This window comes from Chlorocebus sabaeus, chromosome 22 (assembly GCF_047675955.1).
Source record: "Chlorocebus sabaeus isolate Y175 chromosome 22, mChlSab1.0.hap1, whole genome shotgun sequence".
NCBI classification, from domain to species: domain Eukaryota; kingdom Metazoa; phylum Chordata; class Mammalia; order Primates; family Cercopithecidae; genus Chlorocebus; species Chlorocebus sabaeus.
In genome coordinates, this window is record NC_132925.1 from 87,262,043 (window position 1) to 87,280,567 (window position 18,525).

At 60.3% G+C, this 18,525-nt stretch overlaps 1 protein-coding gene across 3 annotated transcripts in view; it reads right to left on the bottom strand.

The window, feature by feature from the left end:
* Positions 1-18,525, bottom strand: part of STAB1 (stabilin 1) — a 29,229-nt gene that overhangs the window by 3,755 nt on the left and 6,949 nt on the right. For all 3 annotated transcript variants that reach the window (XM_007984503.3, XM_007984506.3, XM_007984505.3), the window contains exons 6-53: positions 18,177-18,272; positions 17,795-17,905; positions 17,370-17,566; positions 17,006-17,136; positions 16,761-16,888; positions 16,364-16,452; positions 16,028-16,165; positions 15,762-15,902; positions 15,507-15,569; positions 15,107-15,220; positions 14,954-15,007; positions 14,639-14,719; positions 14,040-14,198; positions 12,868-12,930; positions 12,500-12,595; positions 12,167-12,253; positions 11,202-11,313; positions 10,548-10,734; positions 10,369-10,462; positions 10,098-10,256; positions 8,860-8,955; positions 8,161-8,256; positions 7,955-8,002; positions 7,640-7,770; positions 7,356-7,467; positions 6,804-6,881; positions 6,617-6,715; positions 6,385-6,483; positions 6,103-6,234; positions 5,770-5,898; positions 5,553-5,609; positions 5,092-5,175; positions 4,364-4,559; positions 4,151-4,246; positions 4,015-4,060; positions 3,837-3,913; positions 3,501-3,626; positions 3,222-3,295; positions 2,992-3,066; positions 2,613-2,735; positions 2,257-2,304; positions 2,002-2,079; positions 1,746-1,892; positions 1,229-1,369; positions 1,069-1,128; positions 517-693; positions 347-433; positions 89-238 (exon numbers count right to left, since the gene is read on the bottom strand). In XM_007984503.3, coding sequence (XP_007982694.3) covers positions 89-238; positions 347-433; positions 517-693; positions 1,069-1,128; positions 1,229-1,369; positions 1,746-1,892; positions 2,002-2,079; positions 2,257-2,304; positions 2,613-2,735; positions 2,992-3,066; positions 3,222-3,295; positions 3,501-3,626; positions 3,837-3,913; positions 4,015-4,060; positions 4,151-4,246; positions 4,364-4,559; positions 5,092-5,175; positions 5,553-5,609; positions 5,770-5,898; positions 6,103-6,234; positions 6,385-6,483; positions 6,617-6,715; positions 6,804-6,881; positions 7,356-7,467; positions 7,640-7,770; positions 7,955-8,002; positions 8,161-8,256; positions 8,860-8,955; positions 10,098-10,256; positions 10,369-10,462; positions 10,548-10,734; positions 11,202-11,313; positions 12,167-12,253; positions 12,500-12,595; positions 12,868-12,930; positions 14,040-14,198; positions 14,639-14,719; positions 14,954-15,007; positions 15,107-15,220; positions 15,507-15,569; positions 15,762-15,902; positions 16,028-16,165; positions 16,364-16,452; positions 16,761-16,888; positions 17,006-17,136; positions 17,370-17,566; positions 17,795-17,905; positions 18,177-18,272 — 5,162 coding nt within the window. The remainder of the gene's footprint in view (positions 1-88; positions 239-346; positions 434-516; positions 694-1,068; positions 1,129-1,228; positions 1,370-1,745; positions 1,893-2,001; positions 2,080-2,256; positions 2,305-2,612; positions 2,736-2,991; positions 3,067-3,221; positions 3,296-3,500; positions 3,627-3,836; positions 3,914-4,014; positions 4,061-4,150; positions 4,247-4,363; positions 4,560-5,091; positions 5,176-5,552; positions 5,610-5,769; positions 5,899-6,102; positions 6,235-6,384; positions 6,484-6,616; positions 6,716-6,803; positions 6,882-7,355; positions 7,468-7,639; positions 7,771-7,954; positions 8,003-8,160; positions 8,257-8,859; positions 8,956-10,097; positions 10,257-10,368; positions 10,463-10,547; positions 10,735-11,201; positions 11,314-12,166; positions 12,254-12,499; positions 12,596-12,867; positions 12,931-14,039; positions 14,199-14,638; positions 14,720-14,953; positions 15,008-15,106; positions 15,221-15,506; positions 15,570-15,761; positions 15,903-16,027; positions 16,166-16,363; positions 16,453-16,760; positions 16,889-17,005; positions 17,137-17,369; positions 17,567-17,794; positions 17,906-18,176; positions 18,273-18,525) is intronic.

Genomic DNA, 18,525 nt, shown 5'->3' on the forward strand with positions numbered 1-18,525 from the left:
TGGAAGGGAGGGAAGCCAACACAGCAAAGTCAGATGGACGGACACCACAGGGGTGGGCTTCTACCCGTCTGCCTCTGGCCTCCCTCACCAGTCGCAGGGGCCGGGTCTCAAAGTGGTCACAGCGAGCACCAAGGCCAGGTGGCTCCAGCAGCTGGTCGATGCCGTAGGCCAGGCCACCCTCAAAGGGCAAGTGCCGCTGCACAATGCGGGCATCATCCTCACCCACCATGAGCTCACCCTGCAAGGAGAGAATGTGAAGTATGCGGGGGTCACAGGCGCACTCCAACTCCACTGCCAGGGCCCCTGCCTCCTACTCCCCTCATCCAAGCCCTCTCCCCAGACTCACAGGCCGCGTTCGACTGCAGGAGAAAGAGATGGGGGTCCCATGCATGGTTCGAAGTGGGCCCAGGTTGGGCAGGTCAGATGCCAAGGCCTGAGCAGGTGGAATCATGATTGGAGGTGGAGAGGCAGGGTGAGCTGCAGACAGTGAGGACCAAAGTTGGAGGCTGTACCCACCTCGACATTGCGGATCATGTGGCCCCGCAGAATGGCTGCTAGCTTGTCACGGTGGTCCTCATGGTACAGCCAGGCCTGGCGATCCGGAGGCAGGGCTCGAAAGGCGGCGTCTGTGGGCCACAGCATTGTGAAGGGCCTATGGGATGCCTCTCGAAGCAGGGGCAGGAGGCTGGCCACCTGGTGGAGTGCAGCAAAGGTGTGGCAGTCACAGCCCAGAGACTAGTGAGCAAAGGCAGGGAGCTGTGCCACAGAGCAGGAAGGGGCTCCACACTCACCCACTCTCATCTGTGACCATCCCAGGCAGGAATGTGTGTGCACACATCTCAACTGTGCACACTGCTATCAGAAATGCTGGCACACATAAGCACACCCATGTGCTCACCCTGGGGTGCTCATGCACACAGATGTGGCTTGTGCACACGTGAATTCACACAGGCTCGCATGGGACAGTGGGCACACAGGTGGGCATGCATGCACAGGTACGCATACACACTTGCACACACTTCCATGTGCATATGTGTTCACAATGACAGGCCCACACGGGAGCAGTACCTTCAGGAGGCCGCTGAAGATCTTGTAACCGAAGCCCTGGGCAGCAGCAGTGACATTTCTCTGAGGAAAGGCTCTCATAAACAGCTAGGCCAGGCGGGAAGGGAGGATCCCAGGCCCCCAGCTGCCTGCCTTCCACCTCCCAGGCCCGTGCCTGTCATACCCTTGGGATGGGTTCATCATCCGGCTCCCAATGCAGCGCGTCGGGGGGCAGCAGGACACGGTCAATGAAGTGCAGGATGCCATTAACGGCCTCATGGTCGCTGCTCACTACACGCGCGAAGTCATTGAGGTATATGCTGCCCTGGGGGCGGGGCACAGGGCTGATGAAGCAGATGGGTGGGGTGCTTGGAAGCTGTCAGGGCCTGAGGTGTGGGCGGAGCCTGGGTTGGGCGAGTCTTAGGGTGCAGGCAGTCCCGGGTTCGGGACCAGGACAAGAGGTGGGCGGGGTCTGGGGCGGAGTCAGGGCAGGGGGCGGGACTCAGTCCTCAGAAGGACGCAAGGGTGCTGGGCAGGACAGGCCCACAGCAGTGGGCGAGGGCCAGGTCGCGGGCGGGGTCTGGGGCTGGACTCAGCTCTGTCTCCGCTAGGCCCTCCTGGTTGGGGGAGGTGAGGGTTGTGACTGCGTGGGGCCCGGGTACAGGCGCGCAGGGGCGGGGCAGGCCAGAACCAGGGCTCACCTCCCTCTCGCTGAAGCGCAGTGGGTGCCCCGAGAGCGCTGTGGCGTACCCCTGCTCCAGCAGGTCCTCGCTCCGCAGCCGCCGGCAGCCAACCACGTGGTAGCGAAACACCAGCTGGCGATGAGCGCGAATCCGGGCCAGCTCATCCTGGGACGGAGTCGCGAGGGGAGTGGGGTCCCTGACTGTCGCCTCAGCCCAAGCAGGGCCACCACCAGAGCGCCCAGCCCTGCCCAGCGTCGCTCTGGGGGCTGCATACCTGCGACAGGTTGCTCATTAGATCTGCGTGCGGCACAAAGATGGTGAAAGGCCCATCGCCCTTGAGCTCCTTGTATTCCTAAGGGAGGCAGCAACAGCAGTGAGTGGAAGGGGAGAAGCCTGAGGCCTCCATGGATCTCCTGGGGAAGACTTGGACTCAGAGAGAACAAACCAGCCAACCCCCTGACCAGATGGGAACAGAAGCCCAGAGACGGGTGGGACTTGCAGGTCACAGAGGCCCAAGCTGGCCACTCACCAGGAGGCGGAGGCTGAAGAATGAGGCATGCTTATCCCTCAGGAGCTCCTGGGGGGGCGAGGGTCAGCTCAGATTTGGGGCAGCCCCCATTCAGGGCCTGGTGCCTGTCCCAGCACCTGCAGCCCAAGGTCTAGCCAAGGCAGACATGAGGAAAGGAAAGCCTCGGGGTCTGAGTTGGGGTCAGGGCTGGTTTCATGGGTCATAGCTGGGGCCAGGCCCAGGTACAGTCAGAGTTCAGGCTCAGTGTCATGGTCAGGGCCAGGATCAGGATCAAATCGGGGCTTTACCAAGACCACGGGTCAGGCCTATGGGGCACAGCCAAGACCAGATCAGGGGTCTGACTTGGGCATCATTACCAGGCCGACTCGGGCACGGCAGGTGAGGCCGTCCCCCACGGTGTTGGCTGTGTCACAGGTACATGTCCTCTGGCCATCCCCTGTGCTTTTGCAGGTGGCATATGGGCTGCAACCTCCATTGTTCTGAGGCAGGGACAGGAGAGGAAGGTATCAGTGGCTTCCAGGACTTCTCTATCCCAGTCAGCCCTGTGAAAGAGGCCATGAAGGCCCCTGCTCAGCCCCCCAGATCCCATTTGCTACTGATCAAACTTGAGCTTCAGGGGAGCATAGCCCACCCTGCAGAGGCCCTTAGGACCCTGCTGGAGGTGAGGAGGGCTAGTTCCTGCCTCAGTCCCCTCTCCTTCTCCTCAGCGAAGGAGGGCGGGACCAGGTGCCTGACCTTAGAGCAGGGGTCCAGGAGCTCGCAGGTCCGGATGCCATCCCCACGGTAACCCTCGCGGCAGCTGCAGGAGACCTGTCCCCAGTCTTGATCAGTGGGGCTGCTGGGAGCCAACAGCTGGCCAGCACCCCATGTAAAAGGGTCACCCCCTCCCCGGGCCTGCCCTGAAGGGAGGCCCCATCCTGTGAGGGCATGGCATGACCCCCCAAGTCCAACCCTGCCATGCTGACCTGCTGGGGGCCAGTGGGGATGCACTCAGCATGAATGTGGCAGCCCCCGTGGTGAATGAGACAGCTGTTAATTTCTGGGGGAAGAGACACTGGGATGGGGGTGGCCCTTAGAGGACCGCCTTCATCTGTCCTCTGTACCATCTGTCCTACCCCCTCCTCTCTCAGCAGCCCCAGTCCCCACAAGTCCCACATGCCCCTCAGCCCTTCCTAATCTGACTCAGATCACTGAAACCAGACCCCTAGCCCCACATACAACCCAGGTTGGGGGCCTCATCTCACCCTGGCACAGCTCCCCGTCGCCCATGTAGCCATCCTGGCAGGTGCATGTCCGCTGCCCAGGTGCCACCTTGGTACAGTTGGCATGAGGGGAGCAGCCTCCATGGCCATGGGCACAGGGGTCCACCTCTAGGGGGAGATGGTGCCAGAGAGTCCTTAGGAGTAGGCACGGGGCCAGGGGCAGGGCAGGAGAGGAGGGCATGAGAGAAAGGAAAAGGTCAGAGGGAATCCCAAGATGGGACAGTGAGGGGGGCTGGGCCTAGAGGAAATGAAGGGGGCTCTGTGGGGACAGCCACCCCAAAAGTTCAGAGAGGGCTCTGGGTGTCCATGTGGCTGGACCTGAACAGAAGACGCCATTGCCGGAGTATCCCGCAGCACAGGCGCAGGTGGAGGCTCCGGCCGAGTCCTGCACGCAGCTGGGAGAGGTGGTAGTGGCTGAGCCCATGCTTGTCCAGCCGTGCCTTGACCCCCAGGCTCCCCGCCACTCACCCACCTGCCTCAGGCTGGGCCTACTCACTTGGCGTTGGGGTCGCACTTCCTAGGGCACTGAGGACTGGTGATTTCTGGGGGGCAGGAGGATGACTCTGGTCATTCAGACCCAGGAACAGCCTCCTCAGTAGCCACCTGCCCCCTCCCCCTTGGGACCCACTCACTCTGGTCACAGCGGAGGCCCTGCCAGCCCACGTTACAGACACAGCTTCCGTCCCCTTGCAGCCCCTCCTGGCACAGCCCATGGGCACAGTCACACACTGCAGTGGGATAAAGGAGAACAGGAGTTTCCCAGTGCCTCCATCTTGTCCCGGCGGGGGTCTCCAGGCTGCTCTCTGCTGCCAGGAAGCCCACCCCCACCCCTCCCCAGTCCTCACCTCCGGTGCAGTTGGGCCCGTAGCGGCCCAGCTCACACATTTCACAGGCCGTTCCATGGAAGCCCTCATGGCAGTGGCACTCCCCGCTGCCCAGGAACCTGTCCTGGCACTGCCCATGGCCCGAGCACACCCCCCCCAGGCCTCCTGGGCATGGCTCACACAGCGTGCCAAAGAAACCAGGACAGCAGTCCGGCACCTGTTGGTGTTGGGGGTGGAAGAGAGGGTGAGAGAGGCCCAGCAAGGTGTCGGGGGAAGGGGAACGGGGGCATCTCGGGGCCACAGAGCCACGGAGCAAAGCCCCTCAGAACCCCAGACCCAGGGATGAGCAACTCAGAGCCGAAAGAGACACAGAGATGCCTCCTAAAACCCTCCCTCTGGCAGGGTGGGGAAACTGAGGCTCAAGCAAGGAAGGGCTGCACCTAGATCCCACAGTGAGGGGCCGAGCCAGGCCCAGTTGCTGCCTCTGGGGTTTGGCTGATGGAGTCAGCTCCAGACTGCCCTTTCTTCCTCTCCCGGTCTCCACTCCCTCCCCCGGGGGAGTGGACACGGGGACAAACAGTAGCCCTCTGACTTCAGACCTCTCTCCCCTCTCCTTCTTCTGAGTTCTGGCCTCACCCTAGTCCCAGCCCAGTTTCTGCCCTTAAGATCCAAACTGGGCTCCCCACTGGGCCCCACCCACTCCCACCTCCTTCTCTCCGGACAGGCTTGGCGGGGACTTCAGGGCAAACCTGGATCTTCTTGGCACATGTGTAAGAGCAGCCCCGGGAGAAGGAGAAGCCAGATCGGTAGACACAGCTCTTCCTGGGTGTGTCCTGGAAATGGGGACAGGCAGGAGGGGTCAGCCAGTGGCTCAGGCAGGGGCAGGGCAATGAATGGGGAGACAGACAGATGGACTACAGGTGTCAGGCAGATGAGCAGAACAGCAGAAGGGTCAGAGAGGGACCAAGACAGGCAGACCGATGGGACAGGGCAGACAGGATCCAAGCCTCGGGCTGCAAGTCTGAGGGAACCTCCCCTCAGTAGAGCCATGCCAGCCCTCCAGGCCTCTATGGGGACATCAGCCACCCAGTTCCCTGTGCCTGGAGGCCTGGGCCAAACAAAGTTGGGCTGGAGGGTGAGGGGACTGGGCACCTTGGAAGAAGTGAGGGCAGGCAACGCAGGGACAGAGCTACGCTAAGCCCAGTCTCACCTGCAGCTGGAAGCCCTGAGTGCAGCGGAATTTCCTGGTGCAGTTTACACATTTCTCCTAGAGGGAAAAAAGGTGGGTTATCAGGCAGTCCAGGCCTGGATCCCTGCCCTTCCTCCAGGACAGGCTGACCCATGCGCTCCTCCCCACCAGTCAGGCCAGCCAGCAGCTCCCAGCTCTGAACTCCCGTGCCGGCCTTCCTCTGGCCCCAGCCTCTCACCCTCAGCGCCTCAGCGTGGCTGTGCAGGCAGCGACTTGAGCCCACCGTCAGGACCCCTGACAGACCAATCAGCGAGCGGCCAGGGGCCTCCAGCATGGGACCTTCCAGTGGCACATGGTTCACCTCAGGCTGGGGAGAGGGATGGAGGCTGAATCCACCCACCCACCACCCTCACCTAGCAGGGCTAGAAGGTCAGGCGGTACTCCAGAGCCGGGGGGCTCCCTGGAGCAGAGGTTGGAGGTTGGAGGCTCACAGCTGGGGACACTCCGAAGGGAAGGGATCTTCAGGGATAGGGGCCCAGGCTAGGGTCTCCTTGCTCCCTGACCCCCAAACCTGGCCACTGTGGTTGTAGAAGACGATCCAGTGGGCAGGGCCCAGGAGGGAGTTTCGGTGTCCACCCTTCCGCAAGGTTTCCATGGAGAGGGCCTCCCCCAGGACCACATGGTGCCGCACCGTGTCTGCGTCCTGGGAGAGAAGGAGAGAAGTCAGGGGACTCCAGGATAACAAGTGCCCTGGACAGCATGCCGCACCCACCGTGTCCCTTCATGGTGGGATGGGAGGCTCGCCCTCTGTGCCTTTGCCCTCCCCGCCATTGCCCCAGCCCCATGGCCTCACCAGGTGGCTGCTGTTGCCCTGAGCCTCCAGGGAGCGGTTGGTGGGCACAAAGATGGTGTAGGCAGTGGCGGCCTCAATCTGGGACACCAACCTATGGCGCTGGGGATGGGGTGGAGGTCAGGGATGGGCATATTAGTTGTTAGTCCTGACACTGGGAGCCAACCAGCTTCCTCTGGACCTGGGGCACAATGTCCCCTGAGCAGGCATGTCCCCTCTTGCCAGCCTTCCTTACCTGCAGCAACTCCCGGAAGAGGCTGAAGGCAGGCACCAAGTCCAGCTGCTGCAGCAACCCCTGCCCACCGGGCACATCCCCTCGGGAGGGTAGTAAGACCTGGTACAGAGCACAGGGCCTGGTCAGCATGTCATTGCTTCACGGCCTGCCTGCGAGGTTCCCTGCACACACCCTCCTCCTGCTGTACCTGGCTGAGGATGTGTAGGACACCGTTGGTGGCAAGGAGGTCAGCCACGTCCACGCTGGCATTCTGCACCCAGACCCTCTGGAAGGCAGCAGCAGAGCTTAGCCACAGGTGGGCACAGATAGACCCTTAAAGGTGGGACAGCCCCAACAGAGAGACTGCCGGGCACACAGGCACCCACAGGTGGTCCGCAGGCTGGCCCATGAGCTGGGTCCTGCACAGAAGCTCCTCCCAGGAACTGACTCTGATCCTGAGTCAGACTCAGGATCCACCAGCTGGGCACACAGACTCTCCCCAGGGTCCGTGGTGAGAGGGGCGCTTGTGCATGTGCAGACTCAGATGGACAGACAGCCCCTGCAGGCAGTCACTCCTGGCCCAGAGACTCAGTGCCGATCAGCAATGCGTCCTGAGCACATCCTTTGAGCCTGGCTCTGGGCAGGGTGAGGGGACCCCAATCTCATCCCATGGGGCCCCTGATGTGGGACAGCCTGTAGCCACTCAGGCTCCCTTCCATGCCCCACCTGTCCCCTTTTCTGCCCAGAGTTCACCACATACCCCACTAATGTTGCGAATCTCCCAGCGTGTGGTGGGGTTCAGGGTGGCCACTTCCTGCCCACCCAGCCGGGCAAGCTCCTCCTCGAAGAGTGCACTCTGGAGAAAATGGGCCCTGACAGGGCACAGTTTGGGGGGGTCATGGAATCAGGTTAGTGTAACTTACAGAGACCTTTGGGACTGGGCCCACCCCAAGGGGTCAGTGCCTGCCAGGCTGAGGACTCGCTAGGGAGGGGCTGGGTCCCGCAAGGAAGCCCCCTCCCACAGCCTGGCAATGGCGGCCCCACCTGACCAGGCTTGGCAGCATCCTTGGCTGCAACCAGAAAGCTCGCTCCTCAGGGTTCAGCTGACGGATGGCAGCCTCGGAGGGCACCAGGGCTGTGACTCGGCCATCGGCAGGAAGCGTGATGCCAGCACTCTGCATGCACACCACGAGTAGGGGCAGGAGGAGTGAGGAAGGCAGCCATCATCTTCAGATTCCCTGCTCTAGGCTCCAGGCCTGCCCCCAACCTCCCACTCTTGGAGATGTTATATGGCACCCCTCCATCCAGGCAGGCCTCCTGGATTTAAACCCTCAACCCCCGCATTCTGCCCTGTCCTACCTTAAACCACTGGTAGAAGATGGAGAAGTGGGCATTTGCCTCCAGCTCCTAAGGGAAGGGAAAAGGCTGAGGTCACAGGACCAAGGGCAAATTCAAGCCCTTCCCCACCACGGATCCTGAGCAGTGCCCCTTTCCCACCTGAGGTGCTGGAGAGGGCTCCTCCCCAAGCACAGGGAAGACAGAAAACGAGTCTGAGCACCCCTTACCCGGAAGATGTCTCCATAACAGCTGAAGCCATCACCCCCAAAGCCAGGGGGGCACGTGCAGACCCGCTGACCTCCCCCCACTGCCCGGCAGGTGGCCTGGGGTGGGAGTGAGAAAGGGCCTCCATTCAGATCCAGATGGCAGCTGGGTCCCTCCCTCCCCCACCTCTCTGCATGTCCAGCCACCCAGCCCCAGCCTCAGCCCCTGCCCCTTGCTCTGCAGCCACCCAGTCTGTGTTGGTGGCACTCCTTCGGTGTGCCTAGCCCTGCTCTCCAGGATTACTGGGCATTTGACACGAGCATTACCCGTGCCAGGTGGATATGAGGGAGCTCAGGGCTGCGGGAGCACCCAGGAGGCCCTGTATCCTCTGGAGCCAGAACTGAGAGCAGGAGGAGCTGGCCAGGCCCAGGTGCAGCTCACAGAGGCAGGGGTGTGGTAGGGTGGAGCAAGGGCAGGGGACATCGAGGAGCTCAGCGCAGCCAAGGACAATGGAAGCGGGGCAGGAGTGGAACAGAGAGAGGAGGCTGGGCAGGGGCAGGTGAAGCGGGACAGGAGTGACATGGTTGGATTTGAAGTTTAGAAAGATCTTAATCCTGACAGTATACAGAGAGACACCCAGAGATGGGGAAGGAGGGAGAGAGCTGCAGCCTAGGCCCACCCCAGAAAGCCTCCCCAGGGCTCTGAGCCTTGCACTCCCTTACCAGGCCATGGCAGCCACCATTGCCTGCCCGGCAGGGGTCGATGGGGCTGCACTGGTAGCCGTCCCCGGCAAAGCCCAGCTTGCAGGTGCATCGGCTCTGGAGAGGTTAGGAACAGACGGCCTTGTCTCATGATGAGCATCCAACCCTTTCTTCCTCCATTACTTGGCTCTCTCTGGGCACTGCCCCTGGGGAGGCCTGTCCAGAGCCCAGAGGAACTTCTCCCAGCCCTACTCTCGGAGATCTGTGCTCCAGATGGGGAGACAGAGGCCCTAAGGGGAGACTGGCTCTCAGAATGAGTCCACGGAGGTGAGAGCATTGGCAGAGAAGCATCCGTGGAGACTTGGTGCCCCTACACTTGGAGCCTGGGACCCTGCCAGGGCCATTGAGGCTAACAGTTTGTGGCAAGTGGGTAGGCATCTGCCAAGGCTGGCCCCAGGATAGTGGCTCAGATCCCATCTCCACCCCTGCTACTCTACTCAGCTGCTCGGGTCCCCCAACCAAATGCCAGTGCCCCTGGGCTTGTGTACATTGCAGGTGAGTGACCGGTGAGACCCCTCAGATCTTAGGTGCCCTTGTTTGCACGTTGGGGGCATCTCACTGGCACATTCAACACCTCTGTTCTGAATTAAGGCCCTAATGGGGTTTGGAGCTCCAGCTGTTACACCTGTCAGTTCTTACTGCTAAGGCCCCACGTGCTAGTGCCCAGAGGCCACCTTGGAGTTGGGAGGACAGGGAGCCCCACAGGCCTGGCCATGCAGAGGCTGACCCTGACCAGCCAGGCCTGGCCTCCCACTTGGCACGTTAGACAGTCTTCAATGCCTGTCTGAACACTGATTCACCAGTCCCTAAATGCTCCGCATGGAAGGTTCCAGGTTCTGAGCTCCAGTGACTAGATTCAGACACTGCAAAGTTCTGGGGCTGGATTTCCATGAGGCTAAAGTTTTGGGGAGGTCACTCCCATGGGCAGGGGCTCTTCCTGCTTTGCTCAGTGTCATATTCCCTATGTCTAGAACAGGGACTAGCATGGAACAAGTGCCTGATAACACCTGGGAAAGTAATGAGCGGATGGATAAAGGAGCGAATCCCAGATGCCACTACTCAGCATGTCAGCACTGGGTTCTCATCTGCACCTGAGGTTCCAGACCCTGAGCACCTGACTCTGCATTCTGGGAGTCAGATGGGGCAGTGAGAGAGTCCGCGGGAACCAAGGCTCCCGCCCCTTCTCTGCTGCACCTCACCTGCCCGGGGCCCACGTAGCTGCAGAGGGCATCGGCGTGGCAGCCACCTCTCACGTCCAGTTCACACTCATCAATAGCCACACAGACGCGGCCATCCCCACTCCAGCCTTTGTGGCATGTGCAGTGGTGGGTGCCCAGGGACCCAGGAACACACTCAGCCTGTGAGAGCCAGGACAAATAACTCAGGGACACAGGAACGTAGGCAGAGGGCTAGGGCATCCCACCTCCTGCCTCTGGGTCAGAACTCCAGGGAAGGAGCAAGGGGACTGACATTCTCTGAGCAGCCGCCACGGTCCGGGTGGGAGCAGGGGTTGCTGGGTGTGCAGGAGAAGCCATCACCCTCAAAGCCATCAAGACAGCGACATCTGGGGGTGGGTGAAGGAGGGGGCTCCAGTGAGCCTCAGTTGCGAAAGGTCACAGGTGGAGCAGACAGAAGATGTGAGTCCTCACCTGGCAACACCCTCCTGGCTAACACAGCGGGCATGCAGGTGGCAGTGCTGGGCCAGCCCTGTGGGCCCACAGTCCCCCATGGACTCGTTGCAGAACCGGCCGCTGAAGCCGGGGGCACACGTGCCCTGCTGGCACACCCCCCCACTGCCTGGGCGGTTGTCGCAGAGACCGTGGACACAGCCGCAGTCTGTAGGGAGTAGAAGGGAGCAGGGAAACTGAGAAGCAGGAGGCAGGGCTGGCTGGGAGCCAGGATGGATTTGGGGGATATAGGGAGTGGGGCAGCCAGTACAGATTTGACTTTAGGGAGGAAAAATCAGAGGTTATCTCAGACTCAATGGGCAGGCAGATGAAATGTGAGGGGGGTATTCTGAGCTTTCAGTTATCCCATTCTAGTTGCCCAGATCCCAACACCACCATCAGGAAGTTCTTCAGTGTGTCTGGCCTAAGTCCCACATATTTTAAATTAAGCCACAGTTCCCTTCCTGGCATGGGTGAAGCAGACAGCATCTCCTTTCTGTTTTCAAATCTTCCTCCACTCCCCCTGGCCTTCATCCCTCCTCCTGGGGCTTCATTTCCCTTCTTGAGAGCCCCCAGACCCATTTCTAACCAGACCTTTTTTCTCCCTAGGAGATGGCCTGAGCCAGGACCACCCACCTTCCTGGCACTGATCTCCATGCTTGTTTGGGTTGGAGCAGATGTGGCAGGCGATGCCCTTGTAGTCTGGGAAGCAGAGGCAGGCCCCGTTGCCCTGGATCCCATCACTGCACTACAGAGTGAGCAAGAGGCAGGATCAGTCATGGGAAAGGGACTCTACGTCCCTTCTCCCAACACCCCCTCCTTTCATGGGTTGGCTCTGAGCTCTTGCTACCCATGAGAGCTCATCCTGGAAGGGATCTTCAAAATCACTGATGCCACCAAAGACCTATCCCCTAAAAGGCACCTGGCCCTGGAGGTTTTATGAGTGACATTTGCTCAATTCAGAAACACATAACTCCTGTGTTCTATAGCCAGGTGCTAAAGTAACCCTGATGTTACAAAGTGGTAAAAACAGAACACAAAAGAAAACTACTGCCAAGTAGCCTTTTTGGAAATAAATGCCAAAAAAAATCTATCTTATCTATTATTATTATTACTATTATTATTATTATTATTATTTTGAGATGGAATCTCACTCTGTTGCCCAGGCTGGAGTGCAGTGGGGCGATCTTGGCTCACTGCAAACTCCGCCTCCCAGGTTCAAGTGATTTTCCTGCCTCAGCCTCCTGAGTAGCTGGGATTGTGGATGTGTGCCATGACACCGGGCTAATTTTTGTATTTTTAGTAGAGACAGGGTTTTGCCATGTTGACCAGGCTGGTCTTGAACTCCTGACCTAAAGTGATCTGCTCGCCTCAGCCTCCCAATGTGCTGGGATTACAGGTGTGAGCCATTGCACCGGGCCTCTCTAATTTTTTAATTAAAATACGAGAAATAATTTGATCCAACTTTCCATTGCCTGGATGTGAGGACCCCAAGGCCAGAGAGTGGCAGGCTTGGCCCAGACACACAGCCAGTCACTGGCCAACCGGTGAAGGAGTCCCTGTCTTCCCCATACCTCACCCCAGGAGAGGACAGGACTCACATTGCCTTTGCCATAGCAGGGGTTGGAGAAGCCCCCAGGACACTGTGTGCAGTCAGGCCCGAAAAAACCTTTGCAGCAGCCTTGTTCCTATAAGAGACAGAGCAGGTCCAAGAGACCATCTGGGGCCATGCCCTCCCTGCCCAGGCTGCCTCTGCTCCCTGGTCCCATCTCCAGAGGGAGGGAGTGGATAAGGTTTCTTTGGGACCCCTTTTCCACTGTTAGGCTGCAGTGCATCCTCTGAGGAAGGTAGCCCACTCAGCCCCAGCGTGGGGGCCCCCAAGGAGCAACAGGTGCCCAGGTGACCTGGGAGAGGGCGCCCATGCCCATGCTCACCGTGACGGTTTGGTTGCAGTAACTGGCACAGCCCTTCTTTAGCACATTGAGCCCAGTTGGGTCGTGGATGTAGACACACTCCTTGGGGAAGATGTCCTGGGTGGGCCGTGCAAAGCCAGTCAGTGGGTGTGGGTTCTGGGTCAGCCCCTTTGCTAGGCAGCCCTGGTCAAGGGACCTCTGCCCCTTGGGTCCAGAACTCCCACCCTGGTCCAGTAGGGCTGTGAAGCACTGAGCCTGCAGGTCGGATCTAGCCTCCAGGTCGGATCTAGCCTCCCAGCCTCTGCTTCCCCCACCCACCCCTGTAACCCAGGGCAGAAACCTCAACAGGCAGTCAGGAGGCCCTGAGGGCTGGGCCAAGGGGTGCTCACCAGTTTCACACTGTTGTGGGGACACGTGCTGGTGTTCAGGGCTTGGCAGTCCACACAGGAGCCCTGGGTAGGGCAGGGGCGGGATGGGGAGAGGGGTTAGTCATCGTTTATTTACTCGGCAAACCCAGAGAAGGGAACATTGAGTGGGGATTAGGGGATGAGAAAAGCCAACCACGGCCGGGCGCGGTGGCTCAAGCCTGTAATCCCAGCACTTTGGGAGGCCGAGACGGGTGGATCACGAGGTCAGGAGATCGAGACCATCCTGGCTAACACGGTGAAACCCCGTCTCTACTAAAAAAAAAAAAATACAAAAAAAAAACTAGCCGGGCGAGGTGGCGGGCGCCTGTAGTCCCAGCTACTCGGGAGACTGAGGCAGGAGAATGGCGTAAACCCAGGAGGCGGAGCTTGCAGTGAGCTGAGATCCAGCCACTGCACTCCAGCCTGGGCGACAGAGCGAGACTCCGTCTCAAAAAAAAAAAAAAAAAAAGAGAAAAGCCAACCACAGAAAGCCCAGCACTGGTGTTCCAGGCAGGGAAGAGCAGCGGCAGAGGCCCTGAGCCGGGCAGAGCTAGAGTCTCTGGAAAACAGCAGAGAGGCCAGAGGCAAGCACAGAGCGAGTGAAAGGGGATGAAGTGGTGGAGGGTACAAGAGTTATCTCAGGCCAGGCACAGTGGCTTACACCTGTAATCCCAGCACTTTGGGAGGCCAAGGTGGGAGGATCACCTGAGGTCAGAGGTTCGAGACCAGCCTGACCCACATGGTGAAACCTCATCTCTACTAAAAATACAAAAATTAGCCAGGCATGGTGAGTGCCTGTAATCCCAGCTGCTCAGAAGACTGAGGCAGGAGAATCGCTTGAACCCGGGAGGCGGAGGCCACAGTGATTTGGGATTGTGCCATTGCACTCCAGCCTAGGCAACAGAGCAAGACCCTACTTCAAAAAAAAAAAAAAAAAAAAAAAAAAAAAAAAAAAAAAACTCAAAGATGGAATCATAGTCCTGGTTAGGGTGAGTGTGGGGGAAGCACAGGTGGGTCCTTGGGAGTCTCCCACAGGGCCTCAGAGCCAGCGTCAGCCCAGCCCTGACTTGACGCCTCTCCCTGGGAAAAGGATCGCCGCTCCAGCGCTGACGAGGGTTAGTGAGCAGGGTCCTGGCTGTGCAGGCGAGGCTCACCGCCACGATCTTGTGCTGCTCCTCGCTGCAGTGCTTGGGCAGGATGGGCAGGATGGTCGGGGGCAGCAGGATGCCGTCCAGCATGTGGATCACGCCATTGGCAGCCAGCACGTCTACCCTCTGCAGTGGGACTCCCTCAGGTCCCAGCAGGATGCGCCCCTGCGGCAGAGACCCACTGTGCCAACCCCCAGCCTGGCTGACCTCGGCCCAGTGGGGCTGCCCGCCTCCACCCCTGCAGCCCAGTTAGAGCAAACAGGCAGCTCAGTGAGATGCTGAAGTTCCCGCCTGCCATGCCAGCCACCTCTCCCTCAGCTCTGGCCAACGACACTGCTCCAGCCTCCGGACCCTTACTCACATGGCTTCTGCCACATGGGGCAGCCCTACTGTGTGTTCCACGCTCCTCTTTGGATACTCCCCCTTAACCCTCATTGGGCTCCAGCAAAGGAATTTGATCTCTGCCTGCTTCCTTCCCCATGGCCCCACCAGGGCCTAGCAGTCTCCTGCCCACCACGGGACTTGGAGCACACAAGGCTCAGAGGCCAAGTGGGCAGCTGGTCACTGCCAGCCACACCATCCGGCCAGGTGTCCATGCACCTCACCTCCTCAGAGATGTTCACAGCCAGGACCTGGTTCGCCATGGTGAGGATCCGACCTTTGGAGATGAGCTTCTCAACAGTCAGCTGGGGCAAGGGACAGTGTGGCTTTAGGCTGGGCTCTGGCCACACCTTGGGGCCATGCCCTGTCCTGCCCAGGAGGCTCAAAGCCACTGCCTTGGTCCCCAGGCTCTGTGCTATAGCAGAACAGATGCGAAGGGAGGGGAGATGGAGAAGAGATGGGGCCTCGGGGAAGTCCAGAACCTGCAGGCAGCCCTACTGGGTGCAAGCTGGCCACCCCCCAGAGAAAAGACCTTGCACCTGGCCATGGTTGTAGATATGGTACCGCACCAACTCCTGCAGTTTAGAGAGACCCTGGCAGGGGAGAGAGGGTTTGGCTCCTGGAGGACCTGTGGGGGAGAGTGGAGGTCCTTGTGCCCCCACACCTGCAGCCCCTTCTCCCTCTGAGCTTACCGCTGTGAAGAGGTAGATCAGACGGCCGTCACGCAAGCTGTCCACAGCCTCATTGCTTGGGGCAAAGACTGTGAAGGGCCCAGGTCCGTCCAGGATGGAGGGCAGCCCACAGTTCTGTGGCAGTGCGAGGGAGGCTCAGGGGGCTGCATGGCCAGCCTCCACCTCTGAGTCCTGCCTGGGCCCTGCCACCTTTGGCCTGCAGGAAACTCCCACTGAGTAAGTAGGAGACATGGGCAATGGGTCTGTGCTACCACAGAACCTCAGGCTTGAGGATGGGGGCATGGGCAGAGGTCACGCTACTTCAGAACCCCAGGTCACTGTGGGGCAGAATCTGGGATAATGAGTCCTGGCCCAGAAGCCCAGAAGGCCACATGAGCTAGGGCCCCTCCCCCGAGCTTACCTCCAGGATGGTTTCAAAGCGGCTGAAGGCCTCGGTAGCGGCGAGGATCTGACCAATAGTTCTCTGTAAGGAGGGATGAGTGTGAGGGCCCCAGGGAAGGGGGTGAGGCTGCTTCAGCCCTGGGGGAGAAGCTACGCTCCAGCCCTGAGCAGAATGGCTCCTGCCCACTCACTGCTCTCTGCCCACTCACGCGCTCTGCAGGGGTCTGAGGCCACCCAGCATCACGGGGGAGGGGAAGGGAGGATGCTGGCTCACCTTGGGATCCCCTGGGGTCCCAGAGGGGGGCTGCCACCGCAGGCCAGTGACCACGTGGAAGACGCCATTGGCTGCTATGTTGTTGGCCTTGTAGATGTTGAACGTCTGCTGGGGCTGGTCTTTGTACTTGTAGGAGTATTTCTGGTGAGACACAGAGATCTGGCCAGATCCCATATGCCAGCCCCCTGTCCCAAGGCTCCCTCCCACCTGCACACCCTTGCCAGGCTGTGACTCCTCTTGTTCCCAGGCTGAGGCTTCTCCCTCACCGTGAATTGGTTGAAGGTGACGGTTATCTCCTGCCCGGCCAGCGTCCACCACTTTCGTGTTTGTTGGGTCCTTGTGTCCTCCAGGATGTGTTGCCCTGCGATGATGTGCTGTCTGCAGAGCTGCTGGGCAAGGGATGCCTGCACATACAAGGCAGGGAGCCAAGTGAGCGGTGGGGAGGGCCGTCTTCTTCACGCCACCCCTGCCCAAGCAATGGAGGGGACAGGATGCCTCCTAGGCCCTGATGCCTTCCAGGTTCTCAGGCCCTGGAGACTGGGGCGGCATCCAGGGGAGGAGGTGAGGGCCGGTGGCCAGCTCCACCATGGGGAGGGGCTTACGTTCATGGTCCTGGAGGAGAAGGAGGAGATGGATGGCACCAGCACGGTGAACGGGCCTGCTGTGGTGAGGATCTCCCGGCAGCCTTGGTCTGGGGGGGTAGGGCGAGGGAGTATCAGAAGGGAGTTGGGGAGACCCGGGGAGTCTCAGGAGACCCTCGGGCATCAGTCCTGGTGTGAGGGAGTTGGGGTGGGGGTATTCGGCCTAGATTTAGGATAGATGGGGGCCTCAAGGTTGAAGAGCAGCTCCCACCCCCTGCGTGCACCCCCCACAGTTTGCTGTTTGTTCCCACAGCTCTGGGGCAGAGAAACCAGAATCTGCAGAGGCAGCCCCTCCCTCCCTGCCAGCTGTGCTGTGGGTGAGGGGTGGGGTCATGGGCAAGCAGTGGGGGTCACACACCCATCATGGCCACAGCGACCCTCAGCTGCAGGAACACCCGGCCGGTCTGAGTAGCCTTCTGCACCTCGTGGAGCAGGTGTCCGTAGCAGGCACGCCCATCCCCCACCTCACTCTCCCTGCACACACAGCTAGGGGCCCAGGGAGAGCCAGTCAGGGTGGAGGCTGCAGCCCCCGCACCCGACGCATCCCCAAAGCGGGTATGCTTGCCCAACCCACTGCCTCTGCTCCAAGGCCCCTGTGCTTACCTGGTCTTCCCATCAGCGGTCACCTGGCAGGTGGCAGACCGGTCACAGGAGAAGGGGGAGCAGAAGGCAAAGCAGCCCGCAGAGGCATTGCTGTTGATGCTGACCAGGCCTGGCCGGCAGGTGCAGAAGGCCTGGCCCCCGACAGGGTGGGAGGGGAACATCACGTCCAACCCCAAGAACCACTGGTGTCTGCCCTACCCACAGAGCCCTGCTCAGCCCCTCCCCAAAGAGGACCATTATTCTCTCCCCATTTTACAAATGGGGAAACCGAGGCTACAAGAAGGCCTGTGACTTGCCCAGGGTCCCACAGCCAGTGTGAGCGGGTGCACTGTGGGGGCGGTTCTGGTCTGGGACCCTGGCTCACCTGGCCTGGCTTCTGGTACACACACAAGGTAGAGTTGCTGGGGCAGCCACCAAGGTTGTCAGTGCATGGGTCCTTGGGCAGACACACTATCCCATCGCCATGGTAGTTGTCGGAGCAGTGACACTGAGCCTGCCCCTTGGGGCTCACCGAGCACAGGGCCAGCGGTGAACAGGGTGACGGCCAGCAGGGGTTGGGGGCTGCCAGGGCAGAGAGAGCGCCCAAGTGAGCCAAGCACCCAGGAGCCCTGTCTCTGCCACAGCTTTCACCAGGAAGGCCGGGGCCAGCAGGTTGACCTAGGCCTTGAGAATAGGCTCCCCTTAGGGATGGCTCTGCTTCCTATACGTTGCACTTACTGGGTTAAAGGATGCTTTCCCAGCCCCTGCCCACCCTGAGCTGAAGTCCCTGGCCTCTGAGTCCAGGCTCACCTCGGCATTCACTGCCCTGCTGCGTGTAGCCGGGCAGGCACTTGCAGCTGGGGGCCTCTGCGGAGCACTGGGTGTTTTGGGGACAGCGCAGCTCCTGGCAGATGGGCAGCTCTGAGCAGAGTGGGGAGAGCACAGATGAGCCCAAGTCCAGGCTGGGGAGAAACACAGGGGCAAAGGGGCCCTGCCTGTTCTCTGTGACTCAGAGCAGGGCCCTGCCCTTGCTGGGCCTCTGGACAGTGGAGGTCTCAGATGACACCCCTTCTCCAACTAGGCTCCAGGCAGAGGTCCTGCTGAGGTTCAGGCCCCATCCTCACCCAGTCGGCCTCTTTTGCTCTGGCCACAGGGACCTGCTGCCCTAGGCTGTCCCAGTGGCACTGCTCACCTTGATCACAGTGAGGGCCAGTGTATCCAGCAAAGCACAGGCAGCTTCCATCCCCACGTGGCCCACGGTTGCACACGCCGTGCACACAGCTGCACACTGGGAGGGATACACAGAGACAGATGGGACCCCAGCCTCTCCTAGGCACACACCGGGACATTGGGTCCCTGCTCTCTGTATTTTTAGAACTCAGCTCGGGCAGGTACAACCTTAAGAGTACAGAGCTGTGATGCAGGAACACAGGGGTGGTGGGAGCCCACAGAAGGCACTGACCCAGCCTGGGGCTCACTGAGGGCTTCCTGGAGAAGGCTTCTCAGGGGAGTAGCATGTGCAAAGGGCTGGAGGTGTGACA